The sequence below is a fragment of the Alligator mississippiensis genome, chromosome 10 (genome assembly GCF_030867095.1).
Source record: "Alligator mississippiensis isolate rAllMis1 chromosome 10, rAllMis1, whole genome shotgun sequence".
Taxonomy (NCBI): Eukaryota; Metazoa; Chordata; order Crocodylia; family Alligatoridae; genus Alligator; species Alligator mississippiensis.
In genome coordinates, this window is record NC_081833.1 from 75,914,168 (window position 1) to 75,941,033 (window position 26,866).

The 26,866-nt window shown below is 64.1% G+C and overlaps 4 protein-coding genes across 5 annotated transcripts; 2 read left to right on the forward strand and 2 right to left on the reverse strand.

Moving 5' to 3' along the window:
- Positions 1–997: 997 nt before the first annotated feature.
- LOC106737865 (D(4) dopamine receptor) lies at positions 998–4,139 on the forward strand. The gene is made up of 2 exons (XM_059713983.1): positions 998–1,934; positions 2,787–4,139. Exons 1-2 carry the CDS (start codon positions 1,013–1,015, stop codon positions 3,101–3,103), a joined length of 1,239 nt encoding a protein of 412 aa, XP_059569966.1. The 5' UTR covers positions 998–1,012; the 3' UTR covers positions 3,104–4,139.
- Positions 4,140–4,507: 368 nt separating this feature from the next.
- Positions 4,508–8,333, reverse strand: LOC102558503 (sulfotransferase 2B1). Its single transcript, XM_006269391.4, has 6 exons — positions 8,195–8,333; positions 7,013–7,221; positions 6,253–6,379; positions 5,910–6,004; positions 5,581–5,761; positions 4,508–5,322 (listed from the first exon to the last, which is right to left on the reverse strand). Exons 1-6 carry the CDS (start codon positions 8,331–8,333, stop codon positions 5,207–5,209), a joined length of 867 nt encoding a protein of 288 aa, XP_006269453.1. The 3' UTR covers positions 4,508–5,206.
- A 2,160-nt stretch (positions 8,334–10,493) lies between these two features.
- Positions 10,494–16,357, forward strand: DPEP1 (dipeptidase 1). 2 transcript variants are annotated; one of them, XM_059713985.1, is made up of 10 exons: positions 10,494–10,558; positions 13,443–13,575; positions 13,932–14,064; positions 14,202–14,352; positions 14,465–14,534; positions 14,649–14,825; positions 15,290–15,374; positions 15,454–15,529; positions 15,655–15,790; positions 15,897–16,357. In XM_059713985.1, exons 1-10 carry the CDS (start codon positions 10,494–10,496, stop codon positions 16,062–16,064), a joined length of 1,194 nt encoding a protein of 397 aa, XP_059569968.1. In that variant the 3' UTR covers positions 16,065–16,357. The 2 variants fall into 2 exon arrangements, with proteins under 2 accessions (XP_059569968.1, XP_059569967.1); XM_059713984.1 differs by lacking the exon at positions 10,494–10,558 and adding an exon at positions 11,031–11,134.
- Positions 16,358–18,292: 1,935 nt separating this feature from the next.
- Positions 18,293–26,842, reverse strand: CHMP1A (charged multivesicular body protein 1A). Its single transcript, XM_006269390.4, has 7 exons — positions 26,754–26,842; positions 26,113–26,132; positions 24,102–24,179; positions 23,524–23,670; positions 22,406–22,534; positions 21,486–21,673; positions 18,293–20,395 (listed from the first exon to the last, which is right to left on the reverse strand). Exons 1-7 carry the CDS (start codon positions 26,758–26,760, stop codon positions 20,374–20,376), a joined length of 591 nt encoding a protein of 196 aa, XP_006269452.1. The 5' UTR covers positions 26,761–26,842; the 3' UTR covers positions 18,293–20,373.
- Between the last annotated feature and the right edge of the window lie 24 nt (positions 26,843–26,866).

The window sequence follows — 26,866 nt, forward strand, 5'->3', positions numbered from 1 at the left end:
CAGCAGGTCAAGTGAGTCTTCCCTCCGTTCAGCACCGGGGAGGCCACATCTGGAGTCCTGTGTCCAGCTGTGGGCTCCCACTACAGAAAAGAGGACACACTGGAGAGAGTCCAGCGGAGGGCAATGAAAATGGTTGGGGGAGAGGATGGGTGAGGAGAGGCTGAAGGAAATGGGCTGATTTAGTCTGGAGAAAAGAAGACCATGGGGGATTGAATAGCAGCCTTCACCTCCCTGCAGGGGGGCTGCAAAGAGGACGGAGCTGGGCTGGTCTCAGTGGGGGCAGATACAGGACAAGGAGCAATGGGCTCCAGCTGCAGCAAGGGACGTTGAGGTTGGATATTAGGAAAAACTCTCTCACGAGAAGGGCAGTAAAGCACTGGGACAGGCGACCCGGAGAGGTGGAGGAGTCTCCACACTATGCTCAGTGCCTCCAGCTCAAAGATGGGAGATCTTCAGGTCCCGTCTGTACTACGTGTTGTGTCAGCTGCTACCAGCGCCGAGAGGGTTTGCGCCCCGAGATCAGGGGGAAAGACAGGAGTGGAAACAAGCAGCCCCTCTCGGAGGTGCTTCCTGCCTCTGCCAGCCTGGCCGCACCCGCAGCAGAGCACAGCGCCGACCCGCGCAACGCCGCCGTTCCCGAGTCACGGACATTTCCGATCGGGTGCCACGCGAGCAACGGGCAGCCCGGCTCTGGCTGCGTCGTCTCTTCCTGAGCGCTTCGGGATACAAAGCGGCAAGCTGCCTTCGGTTTCATTGCCATCCGCTACCAGGACGGACGGCGAAACTCTGCCAGACGCGCGCTCGCTCTGAAAACTGCCCGACCGGCCTCACAGCTTCACCTCCTCTGGGAGCAAACGTCCAGGGAAGGAGCCTGGGTCCTCGTCCCGGCCCCGACTCGTCACACCGATTTGGGAAATGGGTGGCTTCGGACAATAAATCCCCTGCCCCTCCCCCATGCCCTCGGGGGCTATAAAGCGCCGGGGCGGCAGGAGCGCCCCCTGCCCCCGCCGCCATGCCCCGGCCCCCGCCCCCGCCCCCGCTGCTCCTGGCGCTGCTCGTGGCCTCGTGCGCGGCGCGGGGCGGGGGGGAGGCGGCGGCGGGGCGCGAGGGCGCGAGCCGCGCGCTGAAGGTCGGCATCATCTGCGCGCTGGGGGCGCTGGTGATGCTGAGCAACGGGGCCGTGCTGGCCGTGGCGGCCTCGGAGGTGTCGGGCTGGAGCCGCAGCAGCCGCCTGGTGTTGCTGTCGCTGGCGGCGGCCGACGCAGCGCTGGCGCTGCTGGTGGTGCCGCTCAACTTGTACGGCGGCCTGGTGCAGGCCGCGGCCGAGCCCCGGGCTGGAGTGGCGGCGGGCGCCGGGGGCGGCCGGGTCACGGCGCCACGCGAGGCCGAGGCTCCAGGCGCGGCCTACTCGGAAGCGTACTGCCGGGCCGTGGCCTACGTCACTTCCAGCGTGTTCGGCGCGGCGCTCTATTCGCTGGCGGGAGTGTCGCTAGAGCGCTACGTCGCCGTCTTCTTCCCGCTGCGCTACGGGTGCCTGCTGCGGCCACGCCGCGTCGCGCTGCTCATCGCGGCCGCCTGGCTGGGCCCGGCGCTGCTGCTGCTGCCCGTGGCGCTGCCGGGCCGCGCCGCCGTGCTGCGCGTGCGCTTCTCCTCGGCCGCGCTGCTCTGCGAGCCCGACTACGCCTCCAACGCCGTCTACTCCGCGTTGCTGGCCGCCGCCATCTTTTGTCCCGCCGCGGCCACCGTCACCTTCGCCAACCTGCGCCTCTGGCAGGCGGCGCGCTCGCAGCGCAGGCGCGGGGCGGCCGCCGGAGGGGCGGGGCTCCAGAGGCTCCGCCCCCGGCGGCTGGACGCCGCCTCCCGGGTCCTAGCGCCCGTCGTGATCGCCTTCTACGTCTGCTGGGCGCCCTGCATGGGCACCATCCTCTACAACGGTATGGGGGGGGGTAGTGGGAGGGGATGGGGGGGTGATGGGATGAGGATACTGGGAGGGGATGGGGATGGGGTGGAGATTAGGATTGGGGGCTACTGGGAGGTGATGGGGTGGAGATGGGGATACTGGGAAGGGATGGGGAGGAGATGGGGATACTGGGAGGGGAGGGGATGGGGGATACTGGGAGGGGGTGGGGTGGGGATGGGGATACTGGGAGGGGATGGGGAGGAGATGGGGATACTGGGAGGGGAGGAGATGGGGATGGGGGATACTGGGAGGGGGTGGGGTGGGGATGGGGGATACTGGGAGGGGGTGGGGAGGTCCTGGGAAGTGGCAGTGATGCTGGGAGGGAACGGGGCAGAGGCGGGTGGGGTTGGAGGGTACTGGGAGGTGCTGGGCTGGGGGTTGGTGGGGTGGGGAGTACTAGGGGCTGTGGGGTGGTGAGGTGGAGGGTAGTGCGAGGTGCTGGGGATACTGGGGGGTGCTGGGCACTGGCAGGAGGGTTCAGCACCTGCCCTGGCTGCGAGCAGCATGGGGTGCCCCGCGCCGGGAGGGGGTGCCCCGCGGCAGGGGCACGTTCAGCGCACGCGTCCAGGCGGCGCCTGCTGCCCGGTGCAGTGCTGCTTGCGGGGCAGGAGCCCGGCAGAGGGAGCTGCCCGCACTGGAAAGCAGGCCCTTGGCAGGTTGGGCTCCACCCTGGGGTGCTCCCGTTCACGCTGCTCGGTGCCGGGGGGGCGATGGGGCAGCGGGGCGAGCCCGGGAGCCATGCGCTGGCCCATCCTAGCTGGCGGGGCCCGCGGGCCTCGTCTCCCAGCCACGTGGGAGTCACCGACCTCTCCCCCTCTCTCCCCAGCCATCACGCGAGACCGTGTCCCCGAGTGGGTGGAGTTCGTGGCCCTGTGGCTGCCTATTGGCAGCGGCTTCCTCAACTGCTTCGTCTACTTCTGGACCAACCGGAGCTTCCGGCACAAGTGGCGGAGGCTGACGCGGGAGCTCTGCGGGCCCTGCCGCGGTGGCGGGGCCGGGAGGCAGCCAGGGCCAGCCGGGCCCCGGACCCTCAGCGCCGCAGTGGAGAGGCGCGACGGGCAGCGGGGCTTCTCCCCGGAGCCTTCCTGCAGCGCGTCTTCTGCCAGCATCCTCTTGCCCCTGGAAACGCGGACCGCGGTGTAAGCTGCTCAGGTGCCCATGGACAGCTGCAGCCAGACGGGCGTTCTTGGCCCGGGGCTGCACGTGGAGGGCAGCTCTGGACAGGGCCGTGAGCATTTGACATGGAGGGACCGGGCTCCCACACCTGGAGCTGCCCCAGGATGGGGGGTACGTTGTCTCCTCCTGCAGCACTCTCAGGTGCTACCGCTCTGTGGTGCATTGCCCTTCTCCGTGCACCAGGCTAAGATCCTGCCACCGCCTCCTCCCTCCTGGGGCCGTGAGCGCTGGAGGAGCCAGGCCCACTCTGGGCCTTTGAGAGCTCTGCCGCCCTGCAGCATCCTGCTGTCCCCCTCCCCACTGTTTCACCTGCCGGTCCCTGTGGTCTTTTAGAGGCACTTTTAGTTCAACGGGAATCGCGCCGGCTGCATCTGAGCAGCCTGGGAGGGATGGAGCAGCGTCCTTGGAGCCCGCACCCCCGACCGGTGCCCACCTGGCTGCCCGCGGCCCCCTCTGAGGTCTGCCTGGGGGTCCCAGCTGGGAAGAATGACCCCTGCTGCAGACGCTGCCTTCCCGCACTTCACTGGCTGCTCCCCAGTTACTCGTCTAGAAGTGAACAAGGCTGTTTAACAGAGGAGCTCCGGAGACACCTTCGCCCCATGTCTGAGAGAGAAACCCGGGACTAGACCCCCAGGACTATGGGATGGCAGCAATGCCCGCCGCAGCTTGTCCACCCTGTTGCAAGGTGACTTCCCCCAGCCTCATCCAGAGAGGCAACAGGGGCTGCGACTCTTCACCCTGCTGCGACCTCTCAGGGACGCCCGGAGGCTGCATTAATCAGCTCTAGGCAGTGACTGCAGCCAGGGGACAATGAGCGCGGAGCCGGCTGAGCGGGCAATGAACCCAGCCTGCTTCGCAGGTACCTGCTTTTATTGCCTTACCTCTTACCTGGGGCTGGCTGGAGCTCAGGGCTCCCCATCCTCTCCCTTCCCCCTTGCACACAGCCAGGCGGGGCAGATGATTTAATGGTGACTCAGTGTAAATAAAGATGTAATTGCTTTCAGTTGGCTGGACGTGGTTTCTAAGTGGCGCCTGTGCCCCTCCCAGGGCTCTGGAAACAGGGCCCTGGGGCCTCTGGCCCAGACCTTGCGGGTTGGAGGAAGAGGAAAGAAGTACAGATGTCGAGAGACGGAGCTGGAGCTTCATGGGGGAGCAAGGCCAGGGCCCTTATTTCTTGAGCTTGCATAAGCTTGTTTACTGCCGCGGCGCGGGGATGGTCCGAGGGGAGGGTCTGGCCGCGCTCCCGCCCTCCCTGGTGCCCACAGGCCCTGGACGAGGGGAGGGGGCGCACGCTCCAACATGTGCCTGTTCCCCGTGTGCTGGGCCAGGGAGCTGGGGACGGGTACTCAAATTAAGGAGCTGGCTGCAGTGTCCGATCCATTAAGCTTTATTGTCTGCAGCCCATTCACAAGCAGCTTCCCCCACCCCCAAGCTGGCAATAATTCCCCCCACCCCTTGCATAACAACCAGACAAAGCCAAATAAATTAGATGAGGGAGGTGGCAGCAGCCAGGATCCCCCAACCCCCCAAGGGGCAAGGGGAGGCACCCCAGGCTCTGCTGCCCCGATCCCTCCAGCTTATACATCGATGCTCCAGGAGGGCTGCCAGGGCCGGCGCCTGCTCCAGCTTCTCTGCTCGGACGCAGGCGGCTGCTCTTGGGTGACAAGCCTGCTCCCCCCAGGTTTTTCCTTCCCCTTTCAGTCAGTTCCTTCCACGGTAGGGCTTTGAGTAATGGCAGGTTGCAAAAGCTGGGCAGGAAGAGAGCAACACCTGCATCCGGCCACCCCAGCCTGGGCAGAAGGGGATGCCCAGCTGGCATGCTCTTTGGCAGAGAGGAAGAGATGGGGTCTTGGCTTCCAGCACTGGGACCCATGTGCTTCATCCACTCTCCGTCCCTCTGCCGGAGCGCTCACGTGCCCAGGGCTGAGCTTGGCACAGCCCAGGGTGCTGCCTGCGGCGGGCAGGGACCAGCCAAGCATGGGGCAGTGCCCTGAGAGATGCCAAGTGTCATTCCTGGAGTCGCAGCGTGGGCAGGGCCCCGGCCAGCTCCCCCTTGCCCCCCAGCCCTGCTCAGGCCAGCGGCCAGTGGAGGCGCAGGCTGGAGTGCCGCATCTTCTCCTTGTAGACCCTGTTGAAGAGGGCGTCCTGCAGGGGTGTGAAGTGGTCCCGCCAGTCGCCCACGATCCCTGCGAGGAAGGGGAGAGGCGGGGGTGAGGGTGGCCTGCCACATGGGATGGGGGAAGCCCGGCTTGCTTCCTGGGTGCACGCGGCCTGCCCGGAGGGAACGGGGGCCGAAGACAGGCTGTCCTGCCCACAAGACCCCCCACGACGGCCCCGGGGTGGCATAGCGGGGCAGACCCGGGGCACAGCGAGCAGAGCTGGTGAGGCCGGGGGGGTGATCTGGGGTGAAGAGAGCCCCCCGTCCCGGCTGCCATCGCTCCTACCTTTGCGCATGAACTGCCCCTTGCTGTGGTCCAGGATATCGCAGGACACGAGCGTGTAGTTCACCATGGTGTTCTCCTGCATGGCCGGGAAGCTGCTGTGCTGCTGGATGGCGCTGACCTCCTCCGGCCGCAGGGCGCAGCCCAGGAAGGCTGCCAGCTCCTCGATGGCGTGCCCCAGGTCCTGGGGGAGCAGGGCATGGTCAGGGAAGCCCCTCTGCTGCCCCGAGTGCAGCCACGGTGCCCAGGCCGGGGCTCCTCCACCAATGCCCTCCGGCAGGAGGCCGCACCGGGCAGGGGGGGTCCCTTCCAAGGTCAAGAGGAGAACTCACCCGGTGCAGGTCCTCGTAGGTGATGTAGAAGAGGTCCAGCTCCCTGCGCTGGCTGAGCCAGCCCTCCACGTGGTCAAACCAGGAGCCATATTGCACTGTGGGGAGGTGGGGGTCAGACTCGCCAGCCCCCACATGCCCAAGAGCGGGGGATAGCGCCGGGTTTGTAGCACCCCTGTGTCCCCTGCCAGCCTGGGGGTGCCTGGAGCTCCCCAGCTCTCGGTGTCACTGCTGCCACCGAGCCCCGTGCGTGGTGTGGGCAGAGCCGGGCTGCCAGAGCCAGGAGCCTGGGCTGTGATGCCTGCCGGCGGCGGGTCTGTGCAGGACTGGGAAGGTGCCCGCTCACCTGTGCCATCCAGGAACTGCATGAGGAAGTCCTCGAAGGAGCTGGGCTCGGGCAGGAACTTGGCCATCTTGTGGAAGTGGTAGAAGGAGACCACGATGTCCTTGGGGTTCCTGGCCACGTAGATCACCTGTGGCAGGGTGGATGTGGCGTCATGCGGACTGGCACAGCGATGCCAACCTGCCCCCCCTCCCAGCCCCGGCTCTCCAGGGGCACAGGCGACACCCCCCCCACTCCCCACCAGGCCCTTGGGACACCCATGCAGCATCTGCTCCCTGTTGCAAGGAAGCGCAAGGAAAACCCCGTGGTGCTGGTGCTGGGGCAGGAAAGCCCCTGCTCAGTGGAGCAGCCCGGTCTCTTGGGGCTGCTGGAGGACACGTAGCCTGGGTGCAGGCATGGCTAGGGCTGGGCATGTGGATGGGGCTGATGCCACTTTTGGGGGTCAGGAAGGGATTTTTCCCCTTGGCCACACTGGTCCAGACCACGGCCTCTGCCAGGCACCTCTGCAACGCGCATTAACAGCTGCGGCAGGGTCGGGTGCGATGCCTCGTGCTGTCTCAGGGCTGACGGCTGTTTTACCAGGAGTTTAGATGCTGGCCTGGTTTGCACAGGGCTGCGTCCTTCTCCGGCAGGGGCTGGACGGAGCTGCCCGCCAGCCCCGCTGCTCCAGGATGCTACGCCATGGCGGCACCGTGGGCCTGGAAGCATCCGCACCCACGCCGCAGGCACCAGCCCCGCGCAGCACGTGGGGTCCGGCACTCACCTTGGCCTTGGCTTTCTTGAGGGCAGGGGCCAGGACGTGGCAGGGGAGGTGGGTGGTGAGGAGCCGGGGCTCCCTGTCCGCCTGCAGCATGTCCTTGAAGTAGACGTGCTCCAGCCAGGGCGCCCGCGCCCAGTTGGGGACGGTCTTGGCCAGGTGGCCATCCCCCTTGCTGTACATCAGCGTCAGGATCTCCTGCATCCACGTGGTGCCTGTGGGGCAGGGGGAGCGGGTCCGTCAGCCCCCACCCTTATCGGCCTCCCTGCAGGGCTGGGGGGAGCGCGGAGGGCAGCGATAGAGGAGCCGAGGAAGGCTGGGGGATCAAGGGCCAGGCTGGGTGGTGCAGCCGCCCAGGGAGGAGCTGGCTGGCCGGGCTCCCGGCGGGCAGGCAGGACAGCTCGAGCCCAGCCGCGGTGGAGGAAGCCCAGGCTCTGCCAGAGTCCGGCCGAGCCACGTCTGCAGCCCTGGGCAGGCTCGGTGGGTCCCTGCCAGCCCCCCGCCCTGCCTCCCCGGCTCCCGCTCCTCCTTCCTGCAGCCCCAGGCTCCTCCAGGCCCCCGAGGAGCCACCCCAGCTTGGGGTAGCACATTGCCTTGGCTGCCTGCCGGCACGTGCCAGGACCGGCCAGGATGGGCCTGAGCTGGTGCCGGGGCCAGAGGTGCTTTGCTGGGCAGGGGTCTCGTGGCTGGGCTCTTCCCGGGGGCAGCAGGCAGGGAGCAGCTGGCTGCAGGGGCACGTTGGCGCAGAGCCACGGGATGGGGCCCGGGTCTCCCCAGCTCACCCCTGCCCGGGGCCCGGGAGAGGAAAGCCAAAGCAAGGCAGGGGTATGAGGCAGGCGAGAGCGGCCCCCTGCTCCCCGCCGTGCCCCTCCTCTCTGCATATTTCCTTTGGCTGCCTCCGTGGGGCCGTGTCTGGGGTAGGGAGCAAGGAGGAGAGGGCAACCAGCGGCCAGTGGCGGTACACACCCAGCCTGTGGCCAGTGGATGCTGCTCACCCTCTGGGCAGCCCGGAGAGCAGCTGGGGTCCGGCTCGGGCAGCGCTCCCGGGAGCCGGGGGCTCGCTGATGCCTGGGAGCCGAGTGGTCCAGGCCCCTTTGCACCGTGCGGACCCCCCAAAACCAGCGCCTGCATAGCCCTGGAGGGTCCTGCCCCCGACGCAGCACCCGGACCCCCAGCCCCGGCTCTCACCGGACTTGGGGTAGGTGACGATGACCACGTCGGTGTCCCGGAACTGGAAGGTGGCGGCCGCGTGCAAGGACTCCTGCGTGTGCAGGTGCCCGGGCAGGGTGATGCCAGCGAAGTTCTCCGTCACCTCCATCCTGTCCATATCCTGCGACTCAGCTGCCCCGAGCTTGGGAGTTTAAATAGCTGCAGAAAGAGGAACCTCCCTGCCCCGAGTCCCCGCCAATGCTTGGCAGGAGACGGGGAAGGAGGGGCCGAAGCTGCACGCAGAGCTGTCCTGGAGGCCTGGCGGGGACCGGGGGGCAGGCGCAGGAAGGGGGTGTCTTGGGCTCAAGCTGTGCTGGTCATGACCTGTGTCCCCCGCACACAGCCCCGGATGCGGCTGAGTCTGGGGAGGCTGATGGGGAGATAAAAGAGGGGCTTGGCCCCCCCTCTGTCCCTCCCAGCCCCCCCAAACAGGAGGGCCATGGGGGTCCGGGACAGGGTCAGTCCCTGGGGCAAAGAAAAGAGCCGTGGGGGAAAGTTGGGGGTCCCCGGGGGGTTTCAGACCCTGCCGGGAATCGGAGGGGACCCCACCCCCAGCACCTCGCCTGGCCTGCCCCATCCGTCTGTCTCAGCGCCCAGTTTGGGGCCCGGCCCCGTAGCTGCCCCCAAAGAGGCCACCTGCCAGCCAGCGCCGGAGCTGGACCCCGCCGGGCCCAGGCCTTCCCTCTCTCTGAACTTTATTTGACAAGTCAAATACCTCACCCTAGGTCAGTCATTTGACTACCAAATACCAGCCAATATTTGCAGACAAAAAAACCGGCAGTAGGTCCTCCAATATCTAGGAAAAGCACAACTTTTGGACGCATTTCTTAATGGAAAATGGGGGAAAAAACATCATATTTCTGTCGAGGCAACTATCAAAAAAATGCAGGGTTTGGCTGGGCTGTTTTTTGTAAAGCTGCTGTAACCTTTGATTGATTTAGAAAAGTATGCAGAGCATTGCCCAACTTGCCAACCCCATGTGTTAATGTTGTTTATTAACAAAGCCAAATTCTCAAGCAGCCGATTTATGGCTTGAAGGCACGCCCGGCCCTGGGCGCACGGAGACGGGTCCTGCAGCCACACCGCTGCCCTGGCAGGGGCCGGGGCCGGGGCCGGGGCCGGGGCCAGGCCCCCGGGGAGAGTCCCCTGGTCTTTCCCTTCTCCAACAGCAGCGCGGCGGGTTCGTGTTTCTGCACCGCTGTCTGGGACCCACTCAGTAATTTCCCCCGCTCTCCCCGGCTCTGCTTTCACATTCGGTCGGTTCTGCACCGGTGCAACCTCAACCAGGGTGCCCTTCCAGGAAACTGTGGGACACCACACGACGCTCTGAACACCTCGCACCGTGCATCGTGCTTGCACACCGCTAGGCGTGCAAAGACGACGCACAGGTTAAACCCAGAGATCTCAGCTGGGAGCTCCAAGTATTGAAGCCGTTGCTCCAGTATTCCTTCGTCGCCAAAAGACAAGCAGGAGCTCAGAGCTGGCGTTGCCCGAGGGGAGCCTGGGCTCCAACAAGCAGGAGTCTAGTGAGAGCGAGGCCCGCTGGCCTGGAGCTTCCCCTCCGCCGGCAGCGTTCAGGGAAGTTTCTCAGACTTTCCGCTTTGGAGGCAGAAAATGGGTTTTCGGCGGATTCTGAGAACTTGCTCCAAATTTCCAAAGCAGGCGTCTTCTGTTTGTCTCCTCTGCAGATCCCAGGTGGGCAGGACCAGCTTTCCGTTACTGGAACGGCAGCGCACAGCTGTCGCAAACATTTCTGAAGTGAGTTAGCCTGGTTTTTCTGCGACGCCTGAATGCACGTTGAAGTGCACATGTAACCATGCGTGAGGTGCAGAGGGCACCTCTAGTCCAGCCCGCTCTCCAAACCCTCCGTCCCCTTCGCTGCAAAGGCCTCAGGCAGGTCCGAGACCAGCACGCTAAGGGCTAGCCGATTGCTGGGATTGCGCCGTTCCTTCCCGGGGTCTCCAACCTGGTTTGGCGTGAGCCTAGGACGACGTCCTCCAACACCTGCCTGGTCCTGTACCTCCAGCACATTTCGGTGGACATCGACTTCCAAAATACCGTATTTCCTGGCCTGCCGCATGCCCTCTCATAACACACACCTTGGTTTTGGAAGACAGAATAAAGGGGAGCGGGGGGAAGACATTTCCTTTACAGCCCGCTCAGAGTCAGTCTACCTGTCCCTGGAAATTGGGGCTGAAAAACGAGCAGGAGTTTCCGAGCATCACAGGAACATCTGGGGTTCCTGGTTGTCACGGGCCACAATCACTGTTGACAATTTATGGCCACAATAAGAGTAATTCTCCACATCCCAAGGTCACTGCCAACTGATAGCAGTGCTTGGAGGTAAATAGCTGCATGGGCACGGCATGGCATGGCACGGCACGGCGGTGCCAGGAGCCATGCATGTCACCGAAGAGCACGGGGCCAGCGCCCCCCGCCAAACCTGGGCAGAGCAGCGTGGTCGCCGGCAGAGGTGGTGGGGAGCAGAGCAAGTGTCTGCCGCCCAAATCTCTGCCACGCCGCCCGCGGCTCCTGCATGGGGCGCAGGGCCCTGGGAGGTGGGGAGCTCCCCCGGAGAGGTGGGCAGGACAGGATGTGTCTGCACCTGGACTGGGCAGTGCCCACTCCCCAGGGCAGCGCCGAGCCTGGCTGGGGGGGGGGGGGTGCTTTACAGCCCCTGGCAGGTTACTGATTTACCCCGGCAAGTCACGTGCCTGCACCACCCGGGGAGGCACTTGCCTGGCACTTCAGGTCATGTCCCAGTCCTCGGCGCTTCACCAGGACGGGCAGGGACGTCTCGGGGGTGCCAGGCACGATGCTGCGGGGCTGGCTGCTCCTGTCCTGCCTCGTGCTCGGGTCGGCGCAGACGTTGCTGGACAGAGCCAAACAAATCATGAAAGTCACGCCGGTGATTGACGGGTGAGCCACGGGGACGGTGCCACGGAGCCACCCGTCCCCAGTGCCGGGGCCGCGTGGGCTGGGCGAGGAGGCCACGCCAGCCCCTCTCCCCCTCTCCAGAGGTCGGCTTCCCCGCCGAAGGACCTGGCCTAGGGACCCCTTGGAGCCGGCAGGCTGGGAAAGTTCCCACCAGCCCAGGAGATCTCAGTTCCTACAAAACCTCCCGGCAGAGAAAGCCCCTGACCACGGCATGCCCCGGGAACCCCCATGCCGCACCCTGCCCGGCTGGGGAGCCCACCCGCCCGCCCACCCGGGGCCTGGGCAGAGCCGAGACTGTCGGAAGAGGAGGGCTGCTAGGCACAGGCGTGCGGGGAAGCCCGGTGCAGGCAGGGACGCCGGTTGGGCTCCACGGGGTCAAGGTGCTGCCCAGAGCGCCCTGCTCCGCGCGGACCCCAGAAACCCCCTGGCTGAGCCGTTCCCGGCAGCCGGGCTGGGGCTGACGGTGCTGGGGCCCCCCCTTGCAGGGAACACCCTTGGCCCAGCCGGTCCACAGGGACCTACCGCCCCGGCTGGGGCTTGCCCGGACTCCCCCGCGGTCCCTGGGGACCGAGACGCAGCCTCCCCTTCCTGCGACTGCAGCGCCCGGGGTTGTGCCACCCTGCATCTGCTGGCGGGGCTGGCGCCTGCCCAGGTCCCGTGCCCTTTAGCTCTGCTCACAGCCGGGGCAGAAACCTCCCCAGACCCCTGCATAAGCGAGGAGAGGGGCCACCAAAGCCGAGGCCTTGCAAGCAGAGCCCCCCCTTGCTGCAGGGTTACGTGGGGGGGGCACAAAGCAGCCGCAGACGGCGGCGGCGGTGGTGGAGAAGGCGCAGGGGGCGGAGGGGAAGCGATAGCCCTCGGCTGACATGGGAAGGGGCGAGGGGACGTCAGAGGCGGGTGACGCAGGGAAGGGGAAGTGTGAATATGCGACGGCCCCCCCAGTGAGACACTTCCCGGTGGCGGCTGCACGGTGCACCCCCACCCTCGCTGGCCACGCGTGCGTCCCGGGGCATGTGTTGGCGTTCCCGCAGGGGGATGGCGGGCCTGGACACAGCTCCATGCCAGCCTGGGTCACCGGCTCCCTCCGCTTGGACCCCCGCTGCACCCCCATCCTTCTCCTGATCACGCCAAAGCAACACCTGCACCGCCCTCCCCAGGGAGCATTGCCTGGTGGTGGTGCCCAGGACCAGTGGCCCCGGCAGGGGTGCGGGCCAGGCGTGGGCCCCCCAGGCTGGGCAGACAGCGAGGCGGGCACTGGTGACTTGGAGTCTCCAAAGCATCATTCAGGGGATCCCTGCGGGGATCCCGCGACTGCCCGGAGCCTCCTCCCGGGGAAGAGAAACAGCCAAGACGCCCAGGAAGAAACTCCCTGGCAGGTCCCAGCGTGCAGGGCCGGCACCGAAGGGTGTCATCACTGCCCTGGTCCCGAGGGTGTGCGCGCGGGGAGGCTGCAGAGGCGTGGGTCGCTGCGGGGCGGGAGGACCCTCGAGGAAGGGCCCCGAGCAGGCATCGCGTGAACCCTGGATCCGGCCAGCAAGGAGAGCGGTCCCGTACCGGGTCAGCCCCGAGGTGCACGTCGTCTCCTGCGTCACACGGCGGCAGAGGGCGGAGGCTGGGAAGGAGAGACCTGTGCCTGACCCAGGTTTTCCCCGGTTCCTCTCCGACCCGCGGCCTCCAGCCCTTAAGATCGAGGAAGTTCTGATGCAGAAGCTGTTTCCGCAGCTCCCCTTCTCCAGAACTGCCAAGGATGTGTCCTACCCTGCCCGAATCCGGCCAAGGAGCCAGGCGTCCCTGCCAGTCAAGGCCAAGGAGCCAGGCACGAGTGACCGCTGGGCGACCAAGAACTTCCTGGCGGTCGTTATAAAACTGACCCTTCGTGCTGCGACCTCTGCTCTTGGATGGTGGAGAGCTGCAGTCGGGGCGGCCAAGCCCTGGCCCGCGGGTGCAGGCAGGGAAGGGCGCAGGGACTCCCATCTCTTCACCCTCCCCACCCGTGCTGGCACAAGTGCCCGGCCCCCAGCCCCGGCGTGCCAGCCGGCCTGGCGCACGCATCGTGGGTGGGGTTTGCTTGCACCGGGTGCAGGATGAGATAGCTGCAGCTGCAGGAAAGAACTGGGAAGTGCTGCAAACTCAATCCTGGCAGGAGGCTGCGAGCTTCCCCAGGGAGGGTCCTCACCAGCTGTGCGTGGGGGCTGCACCCTGCCCAGCTGAGTCAGGCAGGGCTTTCCCCAGGGAGGGGGCAGGGATGGACCGCTGGACCGCTGTTCCCAGCCCCTCTGTTCCTGCCTAGGCACAACGACCTGCCCTGGCAGCTGCTGCGGAAGTTCAACAACCAGCTGGGCACGGCGGAGGCCAACCTCACGCTGCTCGAGGGCACCCACACCAGCATCCCCAAGCTGCGCAGCGGGCATGTTGGGGGGCAGGTAGGCACCCACCGCCCAGGCAGGGGCTCAAGACCGGCGGGAGGGGGCCAAAAGCCCCCGTGGGCCGACGCTCCCACACTGCAGGGGCTGGCCCTGCACCCAAGCCCCCGGTTTCCCTTTCACTTCTTCCTCCCAGTCACCGGGCCCCTGCGAGCCAGCGACCGCCCCCACAAGGCAGCAGCCCCCGCAGCGGGTGGGACTCTTCTCCCAGCCCCGGCTCCCGCCTCTGCCACTGCCTGCCATGATGTCCCCAGGCAGCTCACCCGACCTCCACTGCGCTGCGCTGCCCCTGGGCACACGGGGTGGGTGAGGGTGGGCGCGGGGGTCCAGGCCTGCTGACGCTGCTCTTCCCCCAGTTCTGGGCAGCCTACGTGCCCTGCGACACGCAGAACAAGGACGCGGTGAGGCGCACGCTGGAGCAGATTGACGTCATCCATCGCATGTGCCTCATGTACCCCCAGGACTTCGCCTGCGTCAGCAGCAGCGCGGGTGAGCGGGACAGCTGGAAATGCCCCGTGCCCTGGAGGTCCTGGCTGTGGGCTGTGGGTCTGGCTTAGCCCCCCATCGCTGGGGCTGGGCGCGGACCGGGGAGCCCTGCAGCAGGCCACGCCATGCTTGCTTTGCAGGCGTGCGGCAGGCCTGGCAGGCCGGGCAGGTGGCCAGCCTCATCGGCATCGAGGGCGGGCACTCCATAGACAGCAGCCTGGGCGCCCTGCGCATGTTTTACCGCCTGGGCGTGCGCTACATGACGCTCACCCACAGCTGCAACACGCCCTGGTAAGGCTCCGCCAGCCCCACCGCGGACGGGCTGGCCAGCAGGGCTGAGGGGGGCAGCTGGCAGGAGGCCTGTCCTGTCCGGGGCTGACGCGGGCACCGGCTGTGGCTGCAGGGTGGACAACTGGCTGGTGGACACGGAGCAGGAGCAGGCGGTGCACAACGGGCTGTCGGTGTTCGGGAAGGTGAGCGAGGGAGCCGACCCCGGCTAGGACACCTGGGTTGCCCTGCCCCGTGCGGTCCATGCTGGAGGGGGTGGATGGGGGGTGGCACCTGCCTGCAAGTGGCCTGTCCTGCAGCGCGTGGTCCAGGAGATGAACCGGCTGGGCATGATGGTGGACCTGGCCCACGTGTCAGTGAAGACCATGACGGACGTCCTGGAGATCTCCCAGGCTCCGGTCATCTTCAGCCACTCGTCGGCCTACGCGCTCTGTCCGCACCGGCGCAACGTGCCCGACGATGTCCTCCGCGTGGTGGTGAGCTGGGCAGCGCCGTGAGGCCCGGGGAGGAGGGGAAGCAGCCCCCGCGAGGTGCCGTGGGTACAGCCCCTGCTCCGGCATGCCCCAAGCCCCTCGGAGACCGGCTGCCTCGTCTCCTCCGCACAAGCCAAGGGGGAGGGCCTGGCCCCGCTGCTGCAGTGCAGGATGGCAGCACCATGCCAGGGGAAATGCATGCTCCGGAGAGGCGCCCGCAGCTGGCAGCCAACTGCGACCCTGGGAGTCAAACCCTGGGACTCTCCGGCCTCCCAGGCGAGGACCCCAGCACCTGCTAGTAGCTCCCGGGACCGGAGCAAAAGGGGCTCCTGCGCAGCAAGGGGTGGTGGATGCCCCCCCACGGGTGGCCCTACAGGCAGTGACTGGGACATGGGGCCACCTCCCCTGGGATGCTGGTCCCCAGGGGCCGTGGGGCTCCACAACCTGGTGCTACACCTCCCTGGCAGGGCCAGAAGCGTGGTGTGGTGATGGTGAACTTCTACAATGACTACGTGTCCTGCAGCAAGAGCGCCAACCTCTCCCAGGTCGCAGGTCAGTCGGGCAGCGGCCGTGGGGCTCCCCCCTCCCCGGGCTGGCGGGCGCCTCGCTCACCCCGCGCTCCCTGCTGCAGATCACCTGGATCACGTGAAGAACATTTCGGGTTACCAGGCCGTCGGCTTTGGCGGGGACTACGACGGGGTCCCCAGGTAAGGATGGGCACGCGGGGGGCCAGGAGAGGTGGCCACGGCTCCGGCGCGGGCTCACGGGGACGCAAGGGGAGATCCTCGCAGGGCTCCACACCGGGCTCAGGGCTGTGCTCATGGCCTGGCAGGGTGCCGCAGGGCCTGGAGGACGTGTCCAAATACCCGGAGCTGGTGGCCGAGCTGCTGCGGCGGAACTGGAACGAGACGGAGGTGCGAGCCGCCCTGGCCGAGAACCTGCTGCGGGTCTTCAAGGAGGTGGAGGACGTGAGTGCGAGAGGCGGCAGAGCCACCCCAGCCCCTGCAGCCCCTGGGGTCCCAACCCCCCGGCCGCCCGCCGTGCATTGAGCCCGACTCTCCCCTTCTCCCGCAGACCGGGATTAGGCTGTCGAAGGAGACGTCGCCGGCCGAAACGCCCATCGCATTCGAGGAGCTGGGCGGGGAGTGCAGGACCCGCTATGGCTACCCCGGCAGCGCCAGCGTGGCTAGACTCCTGCCTGCCGCCCTCGCTGTCCCGTTCCTCCGCGTCCTGCTCCAGTAGGACTCCAGGGTCCAGCGCCCTCTGCCCCACCGCGGCCAGGCAGTGCCCCCCGGGCCGCCACCACCTGCAGGGGACGTGGCTGGCTGCGGGCTGCCCCCCGAGGCCTGGCCCAGCGGAGGAGCAGAGCGGGGGCATTTCCATTGCCACGACCCATGGTAACAGGCTGTGCCGTGGCCTCTGCTCGCAGCGGCTCCTTCCTCCCACAGCCCCGGGTGCTCAGCCAACAGCCCGGCTGCTGCCTGCCCACCCGTCGAGAGCACGGCATTGCTGCCAATAAACCGCCGTGCCCCCTGCAGACTGCCTGTTCATTTGGGGGGGACTGACCCCAACCGAGCTGGGCTGCGCCAACGTAAACCAGCGACCTAAACAAGCTTTGCTGGGAGCCCAGCTTGGGCAGGATTAGGCCCTGGCTGCCACGCCAAAGCCCTCTCCTGGGAGCCTTTGAGTGAAGTCTTCCCGAGCGGAAGGGCCGGGCACAGCCACGCCAGGCCTGCCACGTGCCAGCTGCTCCGTGGGACCTGCCTGCACACCCCGCCACCGATGGGCATCGAACCACGGGGCGGCCGCCCTGGCCTTGCACTCGCTTACCCCGGGGTAAGAGCAGGCAGATGGGAGCAAGGCCCACCTCCGCGGCGGCTGTGATGCAACAGCCCTGGAAGGAGGTGGAGCGAGTCCCGTGGCTGCTTTGGAGAGAAACCAGGGCTGATCATCCTATGCTTTTGGGTAGCATGTCTGTACAGCGCCGAGCACCGGGCCTCGCCTCTGCCAGAACACGCACGGGATCCGGGCAGCGGGGACAGAGACGCTGCCCAGACGGCCGGCGCCGGGGGCAGAGAGGAGCGTTCAGCAACGCCAAGCGGTGTTGTTTACACCCTGGAGGCGCTGCATAGCCATTAATCATTATCTCATTAATTGGCTAATCAATCATCTCCTTAGCAATTTCCTTTAACATTTAAAGAACAGCCTGTCTCTGCGGCGGGGGCGGCGGCAGCAGCTGGAACGCAGGCCGGTGCGAGATTCATCTTCCTGTTGCCTTTGCAAGTTGGCTGAAGCACAGAGCCCCCTCACCCATCCCCGCCTGCCTGCCTGCCAAGCCCACGGGGAAAGAGCCGGCCTGTGCCCTGGCCCGTGCCCCTAGCCTCCCCCGGCTCTGCTCGCACTGCCGAGGGCACCGGGCACGGCTTGGAAACCTGCGGCCCGGTGCCAAGACACGTGCCGCGTCCTGGTTTCCCCCCTGCTCCATCTCCCAGCAGCGACACGTGGCTCAGCGGTGCCGCACGTGCTCCGGGAAGAGCTCCGCGGGCCTGCTCCTGCCTCGCACAGCACCAGCGCGCTGGGCCCAGCCCCGGGAGGGTGCTGCCGGCTCTGACCCCAGGGCAGGAGCGTGACCCCCTGGAATAAGGATGAGGACTTTCCCCCCAGGGGCCGAGCAGCTGGGGAGCCTGGAGCTGAACGTGAATGGGCCACAACAGGGGGCTTGCCCCGAGCCACAACCGGGGCTGGCGCAGCCGGCAGAGACGAGGGGCCACCTCCGTGCACCCAAGTGCTTTAGAAACCCCACCCTGCCAACTGCTTCCCTCCACCCGACTGGGGCCGCAGCAGCACGGGGAATGCTCCCTGCAAGCAAAGGGCTTGGCAATGCTGCCCACAAGTAGCAGCATGAACGCTGGTTCAGAAACCGGTCCTGAAAGGCGTTTGGACCGGGGCTGCGCTCTGCGGGTGCTCAGGCCCACGCGTGGGAAGCAGCTCAGCCCTGGCTGCCGTGGCCCAGGCAGAAGGCTGCAGCCGGGACCAGTTCCCTGGCCCGGGTCTCCCTCTGGCGACGCAGCCGGTTCTAGCTGTGCCCGCCGGGAGAAGACACCCAAGCAGCAGGGCAGGCCCTACCTGGACCTGGCTGCTCCGGGCAGGCAAAGGGGCTGCTCTTAAAAGCGAAGGATCCCAAAACCAGAGTTGAATCCACCAAGCCCATTCCCCGGGGGCACCCACAGCCTGGGAACCCAGCACCACGGAGCAACGGGGATGAGCTGTCACCCAGCGGCCTGGCACGTTGTGCCCCCCCCTACACTTCTGTCCCCTGGAAAACCAGCTGCTGCTTTGTGGGGAGGGAGCCTGGATGCCAGGAGCTCAGCGCTCGCACAGCCCCCCTTGCCCCCAGACCTGAGCAGCCCACGTAAGCCCGGCTCCACCCAGCCACAAATGACCAGGCAGCCAGGCCCTCAGAGGCCACCTTCAAGGACAGGGTTTTATTGAAAGCACAGGGAATCACAGGGTTTCAAAACAAAACAGGCTATTAAAAACAGCGAGCATGGGGCCACCCCCGGAGCAAAGGGCCCCTGTGCGTGGGGCCGGGGCCCCCTCCCATCCCCATCGCACGGCCCCAGGCAGGTAGCTACCGACGCCAGCACAGGACAGGAGCCAGCGCACTCTGCGCCGCCTCCAGACAGCGGGAGCCGGGGTCCAATCCATGCAGGGCCCTGCGCTGGTCGGGCTGCCCCAAGACACCCCGACGGGACGGGCATGCAGGGCAGCTCCGCTCCAGCGCAGTCCCCTGCTCTGCCCCCAGCCCAGTCCAGCAGAGGCCTGGACACCCAACACGTGACCGCGTCAGCCACTCAGATGGGATTCAAGCCCCAGCCCCGACTCGATTAGTGTCTCAGTCTTTTTCTGGAGATGGAACAAAGCATCCCCAGGAAGGAAGATCTTCCCTCTGGCCATGCCCACGCCGGCTCCCAAGGACCGCAGAAGGAAAGATTCCCAACAGACTTCAGAGGTCTTTGTACCCAGGAGCTGTACAAAGCGGCTCTGGCCTGCAGCAGAGGGAGGGACCAGGCAAGGCCAGGGCTGAGCCCCCGACGCAGGGGGTGTGCGGATGCTGCCTCAGCCCCAGACAACATGAAGCACCAGTACCCCAACCCTCCTAGCCGGCCTGCCAGGAGCAACCAGACATGCTTCCAAGCACGGCTGGGGACAGCAAATGCACATGGACCCATCCCCACATGCTGGAGCAGCTCTCCGGACCTGCCTCTCCCCGTCAGCCGCCCCTCATCTAGCTGCTGCGGTGCAAAGGGGCTGGGCATGTGCTGCTCCAGCACAGATAGGGAGCTGACAGTGAAAGGGCAACACATAGCTCTGCTGGCTCTTCCCGGGCTGGGCCATGGGGAGCTCCCTCTGGCATGGGTACAGCTTTCTCCTCTTGCAGCGCTCCATGGTCACAAGCTCGCCAGCTCTGCACCAAGGGTGGTAGTGTGGGGAACCCTGCAGGCCAGACGTGAGCAGGGGGAGCCGGAGCCCCATGAGGTAAAGGCAACAGAGGTATCGAGGAGCTAAGCAACATACTCAGGGCAGGACAGGCATGGACGCCACTCGCAGAAGGGCTTGGCTTGCTGGGCAACCTGTTCCCGGGGCTCACAGCAGACAGTGCCAGGAGCAGGTGAGGTCCTCCCTTGATGGTCCAGCTGTCTCACAGGGAGCCACCTCTCCAAGGGCAGTGCGCAGCAGGTGCACGTATGGTGGTGAGGGAGGAGTCAGCTTCGCAAAGGTCACTTGGTGGTGGGGGAATCCAGGGTGGGTGGGCAGGCTGGCACCCTGATGCCAACACTGGGTGCTGGGAGCTGGCACAGCAGGACCCTTGCCCACCAGGCGAGGCCCCTGGGGGCACAGTGGCAGGAGCACAGCAGGCACAGCAGCATGGGGGAGCCAAATGCATGGGAACATGCTGTTACGGCAACACACCAAGGCACAGGCCTATGCTGCTTGCTCCACTTGGCCCTCCCACGAAACACAGCAAGCACCCAGGCAAACCCGGGGCAGTCTCTTCTAACCGACTCATGATGAAACAAAGCTACAAAGAAAGGGGCACACAGCTGCCCACTCTGCTGCTGCCCAAAGCAGCCCAGGGTCTACCCACAGGAGACCCAATCTGTGACAGAGGGATGCATGACAATCACGAGAGAGAGACAGACATCAGGAGAGACTCAGGCACCAGCATCCCAGAAGAAAAGCACTTGAGCTTCCAGCAAGATCACTGTGTAGTGTAGAAATGGGGCCCAGGGCCATTGTGCTCACCAAGGGCCCTGGCCCCCAGCCATGAAACACGCTGCCAGCAGAGACGCTTCTCCAGGCCCAGAGCAAGGTTGTGTTGGCAACCCCCCCTTGAACATCTCCCCACTGGCTGGGCAGGAAGCAGTCATTGCTGGAATAAAAGAAACACCAAAAAGGAGAAGAGTCTGTCCCCAGAGCAGAGGCTGGAGATGGGCTGTAGGAGAGGTGGCCTGGTTGGGGGAACAGCAGTCCATGAGGTGACAGGACCTCAGTTTCGCAAGGCAGCCAACCTGGATGGGACGGCAGGGAGAGAGAGAGAGAAAGAGTCAGCGGGGAGGATGGGACAATGCTCAACACCTCCAGGGCAGGGTAGGGAGCAAGTCTGTCCTCAAGCAGTGGGTGACACTACTGGAAGGAGCCACACACGGTTCCAGACACCCACCCTAACCTGGCAGTACCCCTTCCACAGCAGCAGGGCGATGCCTTCCAGGCATGGGAGCAACAGGACAGCCCCCTGGCAGGAAATGCATGATCCCACGTGGCAGAGAAGCACAGGGCTCTGCACTGGCAGGGCAGCAACAACAAGCTCAGAGGCCTTGTTTGTGCACCATCCAGGAGACCCTTCCAAGGCACTGACATGTGGGAGGCTGCAGCCAGAGGTGGAGGGGGGCTCAAGCCGGGACGTGGAACAAGCCCTTACGGCACACTGGGGGTGTCGGGGGGAGCCATCTGTCTGGTTCCTGGGGAGACCTGGGGACACACTGAAGAAGCACAGGGCATCTAGGAGATGGCTGGGGGCTGAGAAGGCGAATACCCTCCTCCAAAGCTTCCTGAGAGCAAACCCCGCTGTTCTAACTCCCCAGGGTACCAGCTCCAGGAGCAGGGCTGTGTCAACTCAAGCTATGCAGTGCGAGGTCAGATTTGATACCCACGGAGGTCCCATCCTGGGACTGCAGGGTGCAGCTCACAGTGGCCCAAGGGAGAGCAGCAGGAAGAGGAGGAAGCTTACAAGCTTCTCCTGGGGAGGTTCCAGGAGACAGCCTGTTCCCAGAGCTGTTGGCAGAGCACTGCCAAGTGCTAAGCCACAGTGGGAGGCTGCTCTGTGCCAAATCACTGGCAGCTTTCTGCAAGCAGCACCCTCCCCACATGCTAGCTGGGGCGGGGGGCCTTCTCTGCCTGCAGATCAGAACAGGGTCCTCTGTGCCCAGGCTCTGCTGGAGGGAAAGGGGCACATGAGAGCCCATGGGCTCCCACAGCTGAGCACAGCACAGCAACACAAGAGCCTGCAGCATCAGTCCCACCCCCTGCCGTCTACACCATGGAAGGGGATGTTTCAAGCTGCCCAGGGGTCTGGGAGAGGCAGAGGGGAAAGGGCAGCACCTTCGGGATAGCTGGTCTTCCTGGGTGCGGACAGAGCTCTCCCCCACGGCTGAGGCCCCCTCGGGGAGCTGGTTGAGCTGGTCCATGATCTCCAGGCCATTCTCCTCCGCAATCTGCACGATGAGGCTGTCCACCTGCTCCTGGGGGGTAGTCAGCGTGGTGGCCGAGCTCATGGAGTCCTCCATAACCTGCAGTGCACACAGCCTGTTATGTCTTGGCAGAGACTGGCTGACTAGCTGCAGCTGCTTTCTCCGTGGCTGTGGTCAGCACCACTCACCCATACCAAGGTGAGGATCAAGCAGCTTAAAGCTGGTTCTTGCTGGGAACCATGTGGCCATCACTGGACAGCTCACACCCCCCCAGTTGTGGTATGGGCAGGCCAGCAGTGCCCCAGAGACACCCCCACAGCCAGCCCCACAAGCACGCAGTGAATGCACCAGTAACCCTGATCAAGAGGAAAAGTATCACACTGGCACCCCAGAGATATAGCACTTGAATCTTGACCCCCTGCAGACTCCATGAGACCCCAGGTATGTCACTTCTGCCGGTGTACCTGTTCCTGCATAGCACGGGGACAGTGACTCCTCTTCCCCCACCCTTCATCTATCCAGTCACACCCTTTGGGACAGAACTCCCCTCCTTACTTCAGGTGTGTGAACTGCCCAACACACCAGAGCCCTGAGGTCAACTGTGGCCTCAATGTGCTACCCAAATTACAAGGACCAGAGCTCTGAATACAATTCCACAATTCATCCATGGATGGCAGATAGGAGGCCAGGCAGGAAAAGCCAACAGGAGGCCTCCACCTGAGCCCAGAGGCATGGGAGAACAAGTTCACTCCTGCTCACACCCTGGCACCCAAGCACACAGCACCCCAGAAAGATTTGCCCCTGGACCCCTCAGGCAGGCAAGGGACTCACCGAAGTGTGCACATCCAAATTCTGAACCTGCTGCTCAAACTTATCCATCACGGCTGACACCTTCTGCAAGTCCATGGAGCTCAGAGCCTTGTCCAAGGCCTTAGTCACCTGAGCCATGTTTTTAGTCACCTGTAAGAAGAGGTGGAAAAATGCACATGTAAGAGTCCAGACAAGCTGCCAGAGCTGTGACAGGAGCCTGACTCAGTGTCATGGGCATGCCCATCGTGGCCTGCCCACGCAGGTCCTTGGCCCTGCAGCGCACGTAAGGGCCCTCAGTCTGTACACAAGAGCTGCATGTGTACAAGTGCACAGACAGCTTCTGAGAACACAGCCACCATCCACACGCACATCACCCAGGCAGATGCAACTCCTTAGCACATGCCCCAGTTATAGGTCAGTATTTGGCACACACCATCCTACAGTCTGCGCCTCCAGCAGACAGGGGACTTCAGCCAAGCACACAGCAACAGAAGTGCCCGTGAGACCTGCCTTCTGAAAGCTCTGCCCCTTTTGGTCTCCTCTCTGCTTGTCGCAGAACTCCAAACGCTGGTACAACGCACCCCGATGACAGCTCTGTGCAACCTTGGACTTGGTAGGAAGCAGCAAAGCCAGATAAAGCCCCACAGTCAGGCCACATGCCCCTGCACTCCAGCTGCGTGGTGGCTTGAGAGCAGAGAGCTGCTGCAGGTGTCCAGGGCGACTAGCACCTCCACCTCCAGCACAGACAGGGTTCAAAGATCCCTGCTACTGCACAGCTGAGCTCATACTCAGTCTCTTAAGCACAAGCGTGAGGCAGGGGAGTGATTCCAGAAACAAACCTCTGGCTTCTGCCAAGCCAGGCTCAAGCGTACGCTAAAATCACAAGCCAGAGGGAGTCCCCCCAGTGAGACCAGATCACATCCCAAAGCTATCACACAGGCTAGCACTGCAGCTGTGTCAGACTGCCAAGCATCTGCTTCAACGCTGAGCCTTCACCAAAGCCCTGGCAGGGGCTGGGGGAAGGTTCCTGCCAAGAACTCCAACTAAGAAAGGGAAAGGACTTGTGGCATCAGTCTTTACAAGGAGGGAGAGGCTTTCCTGTCGCTGGAGCCATGTAGCCAGAATGACAGCACTCTCACCCCTTTCATGGTCACTGCCGTCTGGACCTTGGAGGCCACGGCATCCACTCGGGAGGCCATGCGAAGCCAGTTCAGCCCTTCGTTCTTCTTCCGGATGGCATTCTCAGCATAGACGCGGGCACACTCCACATTTTTCTGCTGAAGAGCCTGCAGTGGGGGAAGGGAAAGATTGGCATGGAAAATTCCATTTTGATTCACATTTCACGCTTCTACCCAGCTGCTCTCAGGCCCGGAATCTGCCTCGTGTTCCCGATGACTGCAAAGTGTTGGCTGCGAGCAGAATTCAAACATGTTCAGTGGAGCTGGTGGCACCAAACATTTTACTATACATAGACTCAGCATATCAGGCTACTAGGAGATCCTGAGATTCCAGGGGGGCTTGTTGGGGCTAGAGCTTCGACACAAAGTGGGAGGAAACTCGCCTGCTTGGATCTAATCCACAGAGATTCCTTGCCCCTCACACACTGAGCAAGAGGATCTCACGTGTAATCTGAAACAGCACCTAGCGTTCAGGGAGGATCTCTATTGGCTGTATCCATCCCCAGCAGAAAGCTCTGCAGTTGGTGCCCTTGCCTCACCTTTTTGACTTTGGCTTGCTCAGTCTTGGAGTCCTTCTCAGCCTTCTTGGCGAGCTTCTCCAGCTGCTTTGCTGTAAACTAAAGACAAACAGACTTCAGCACTCAGGCACAAAGGGGTCAAATACCCACGCAAGACCAAGAGCCCTCCCAGGCTTTCCCCAAAAACCTGCATGCTACGAGAGCACAGAAAGCACCCTTGGCTGCAGTGGAGTGCTAGCTTGTCCACCGTATGCACTGAGGCAGGTGGTCCAGGTGCCTGGCTCTCCTGCTACAAGACCCCACCACAGGAGGCATTAAGGGAGGGGACTTGAGATTTTAGCCCATGGGTCAAAGCAGGAGGTGGCAGATGGCTCTCAGCAAGGGTGGGCTAGGAGCAGCCCTCAGTTTCTGCTCTGGCCTTTTCAGCAGGCACAGCAAGGGCTGGCTGAAGTCTGAGGGGGCGCTGGGATGGAAACTGTGCTGGACATGGGGTGTTTTTTCATAGATTTCACAGACATTAGGGCTGGAAGGGACCTTGTGAGATCATCGGGTCCAGTCCCCTGCCCAAGGGGCAGGAAGTCAGCTGGGGTCAGATCACCCCAGCAACATAAGCATCCAAGCATTTCTTAAACGTATCCAGAGTAGATGCTTGCACCACTTTTGAGGGGAGTCTACTCCAGACTGGAGACTCGGACGGTAAAGAAGTCTTTCCTTACATCCAGCCTAAAGCGGCCTTCCAGCAGTTTGTGACCACTGGACCATGTCTTCACTTGGGTACCCTGGTGCACAGGCGCTCTCTCCCAGATCCTGATGCACACCCCTTATGTACTTACAGGCTGCCATCAAGTCCCTCCTGAGCCTTTGCCTCTCCAGGCTGAGAAGTCCCATGCCTCTCAGCCTCTCCTCATAAAGCCTGTTCTTGTGACCTCTGATCATGCATGTGGCTCTACTCTGGACTCTAGAAAGGATGTGGAGAAGCTTCAGAAAGTGCGAAGCCCAGATCTGGATGCAGTACTCCAGCTGCGGCCTCACCAAGGCCGAGCGAAGCGGGAGGATGACTTCTTGGGTCTTGCTCAAGATGCACTGGTAGATGCAAGCCAGTGTTTTATTTGCTTTGCTGGCTGTGGCCTTGCATTGGTGGCTCACATTCATCTTGTGATCAATCACGACCCTGAAGTCTCTCTTAGCCGTGGTGCTGGCGAGCGTAGCACTGATGAGCCTATAAGTATGACGTGGGTATTTTCTCCCGAGGTGGAGCACCTTGCATTTCTCTGTCGAATGTCATCAGGTTTCGATTTGCCTACCTTGAGAGCCTGTCCGGGTCGGCCTGAACCGCCAGAACTGCGGTTGGCCTGAATTGTTTTTTCTGAGCGCGCCATTCATGCGCTCCCTCTCGCCGGATGTCGACGCAGGTGTTTTACAGCGTGCGGGCGCCTAGACTGCTGCTGCTGGGTGCGGTGAGTAAATCCAGGCCAATGGCTCCCCCTCCCTGTCATGCCTGGGTGCTGCACAGGCACCGAGCTGCTGGAACAACACAGCTTTAAAGAGCTGCTTGGTGCACTTGAGGACAAGACGTAAGTCTTGATGCCAAACATGCCCGTTCCTCTCCGTTTGCCAAGACCAAAAGGAAGAGTGACAGACCAGCTTCCATTCGCTGTAATCCAATTGCCAGGTGAAAGGCCAGTCCAGACTAATGGGCTTAAACTGATTTGCTCCTAATGCGTAGAGGGATTATGCACTTTATTTAACGGCAAGCCACGCTGCCACCTTTACACTGACACAGAGTCAAGCATCAGCGACACGGCTGGGGATGTCTCCACGGTCTGAATCAAAGCATCACGAGGAACCTCTGCTCGTAGGGGACAGAGGAGCCTTTATCTCACCGCCACTGCCACCGCCCGGCGTACTGAGAGCTTCACCCAGCTGCTCACCTCTCCCTGCCCCCCTTCCAGTTACCAAAGCCACCCAGCGCTGGGAGAGACACATAACCAGTGTGTGAGGGGGAAGGGGGGGGGGGAAATAGCGCACTCACCTTCAGCTGGAAGAGTGTATCTGGAAAGAGAAACGAGACGATGTTTGGAACGTCTCGGAGACGTCTCCAAAACACTTATTAATAAAAACCTCGCGCACCCTTCAACCCGGGAGCCGTGCTTCGGGGAGACTGTCCCGCAGGGCACCAGGACCCGCCTGCAAACACCGGCGGCCGGTCCCCGCCCAGCGCCCCTTGCTCCCGCCCCGCTGCCCCCAGCGTGTGGGGCGGCCCGGTGAAGGGAAAAGCCGGGGTTTCCCACATTTTTCTCCTTTAAGCAACAGCTCATTTTGAAGGTTTGTTTGCGGCCCTTCCCCGTGGGCTGGAGCTGCCCTGGCAGCCTCAGCCCCCCTCCCCCCATGACCTCCGACCCGAGCTGTCCCACGCGCAGGCGCAGCTCACGGCCCCCCCCCCCAACAGGGCAGGGGCCCACTCCTGGGCAGACCCCGCGCGGGGGAGCCCCGTGTGACGTCACCGCACCTGCCCGCGTCACCATGGAGACCACCCCGGCCTGCCTGAGGCCTACCCGCGCCCAGGTCGGACCTCCTCCCCTTGCAGGCAGGGAGCCGCTCCCAGGTGGCAGAGGAAGCCCCGGGGGCGCGGCGACCTCCTCCCCTCCCACTCCGCAGGCGGGGGTCGCTCACCGTCCATCCTGCTCCGAGGCCCGGTTCCCGGCACTTCCGGGTTCCTCAGCTGCTTCCGGGTTCCTCAGCCGTTTCCGGCGCTTCTCCACATCTCGCCGCGTCTTCTCGCGAGG

Coding starts and splice junctions, on each gene's coding strand:
- LOC106737865 (XM_059713983.1), top strand. CDS start 1,013: ATGCCCCGGCCCCCGCCCCCGCCCCCGCTGCTCCTGGCGCTGCTCGTG. Junction 1,935..2,786: donor GGGCACCATCCTCTACAACG/GTATGGGGGGGG, acceptor CTCTCTCCCCAG/CCATCACGCGAGACCGTGTC.
- LOC102558503 (XM_006269391.4), bottom strand. CDS start 8,333: ATGGACAGGATGGAGGTGACGGAGAACTTCGCTGGCATCACCCTGCCC. Junction 5,762..5,909: donor CCTACGAGGACCTGCACCGG/GTGAGTTCTCCT, acceptor CTGCTCCCCCAG/GACCTGGGGCACGCCATCGA. Junction 5,323..5,580: donor GGGGCAGTTCATGCGCAAAG/GTAGGAGCGATG, acceptor CCTTCCTCGCAG/GGATCGTGGGCGACTGGCGG.
- DPEP1 (XM_059713984.1), top strand. CDS start 11,031: ATGCTGCGGGGCTGGCTGCTCCTGTCCTGCCTCGTGCTCGGGTCGGCG. Junction 14,826..15,289: donor ACGATGTCCTCCGCGTGGTG/GTGAGCTGGGCA, acceptor CCTCCCTGGCAG/GGCCAGAAGCGTGGTGTGGT. Junction 15,791..15,896: donor TCTTCAAGGAGGTGGAGGAC/GTGAGTGCGAGA, acceptor CTTCTCCCGCAG/ACCGGGATTAGGCTGTCGAA.
- CHMP1A (XM_006269390.4), bottom strand. Junction 21,674..22,405: donor ATTTGGATGTGCACACTTCG/GTGAGTCCCTTG, acceptor TGTGCACTGCAG/GTTATGGAGGACTCCATGAG. Junction 20,396..21,485: donor GAAGACCAGCTATCCCGAAG/GTGCTGCCCTTT, acceptor CGTCCCATCCAG/GTTGGCTGCCTTGCGAAACT.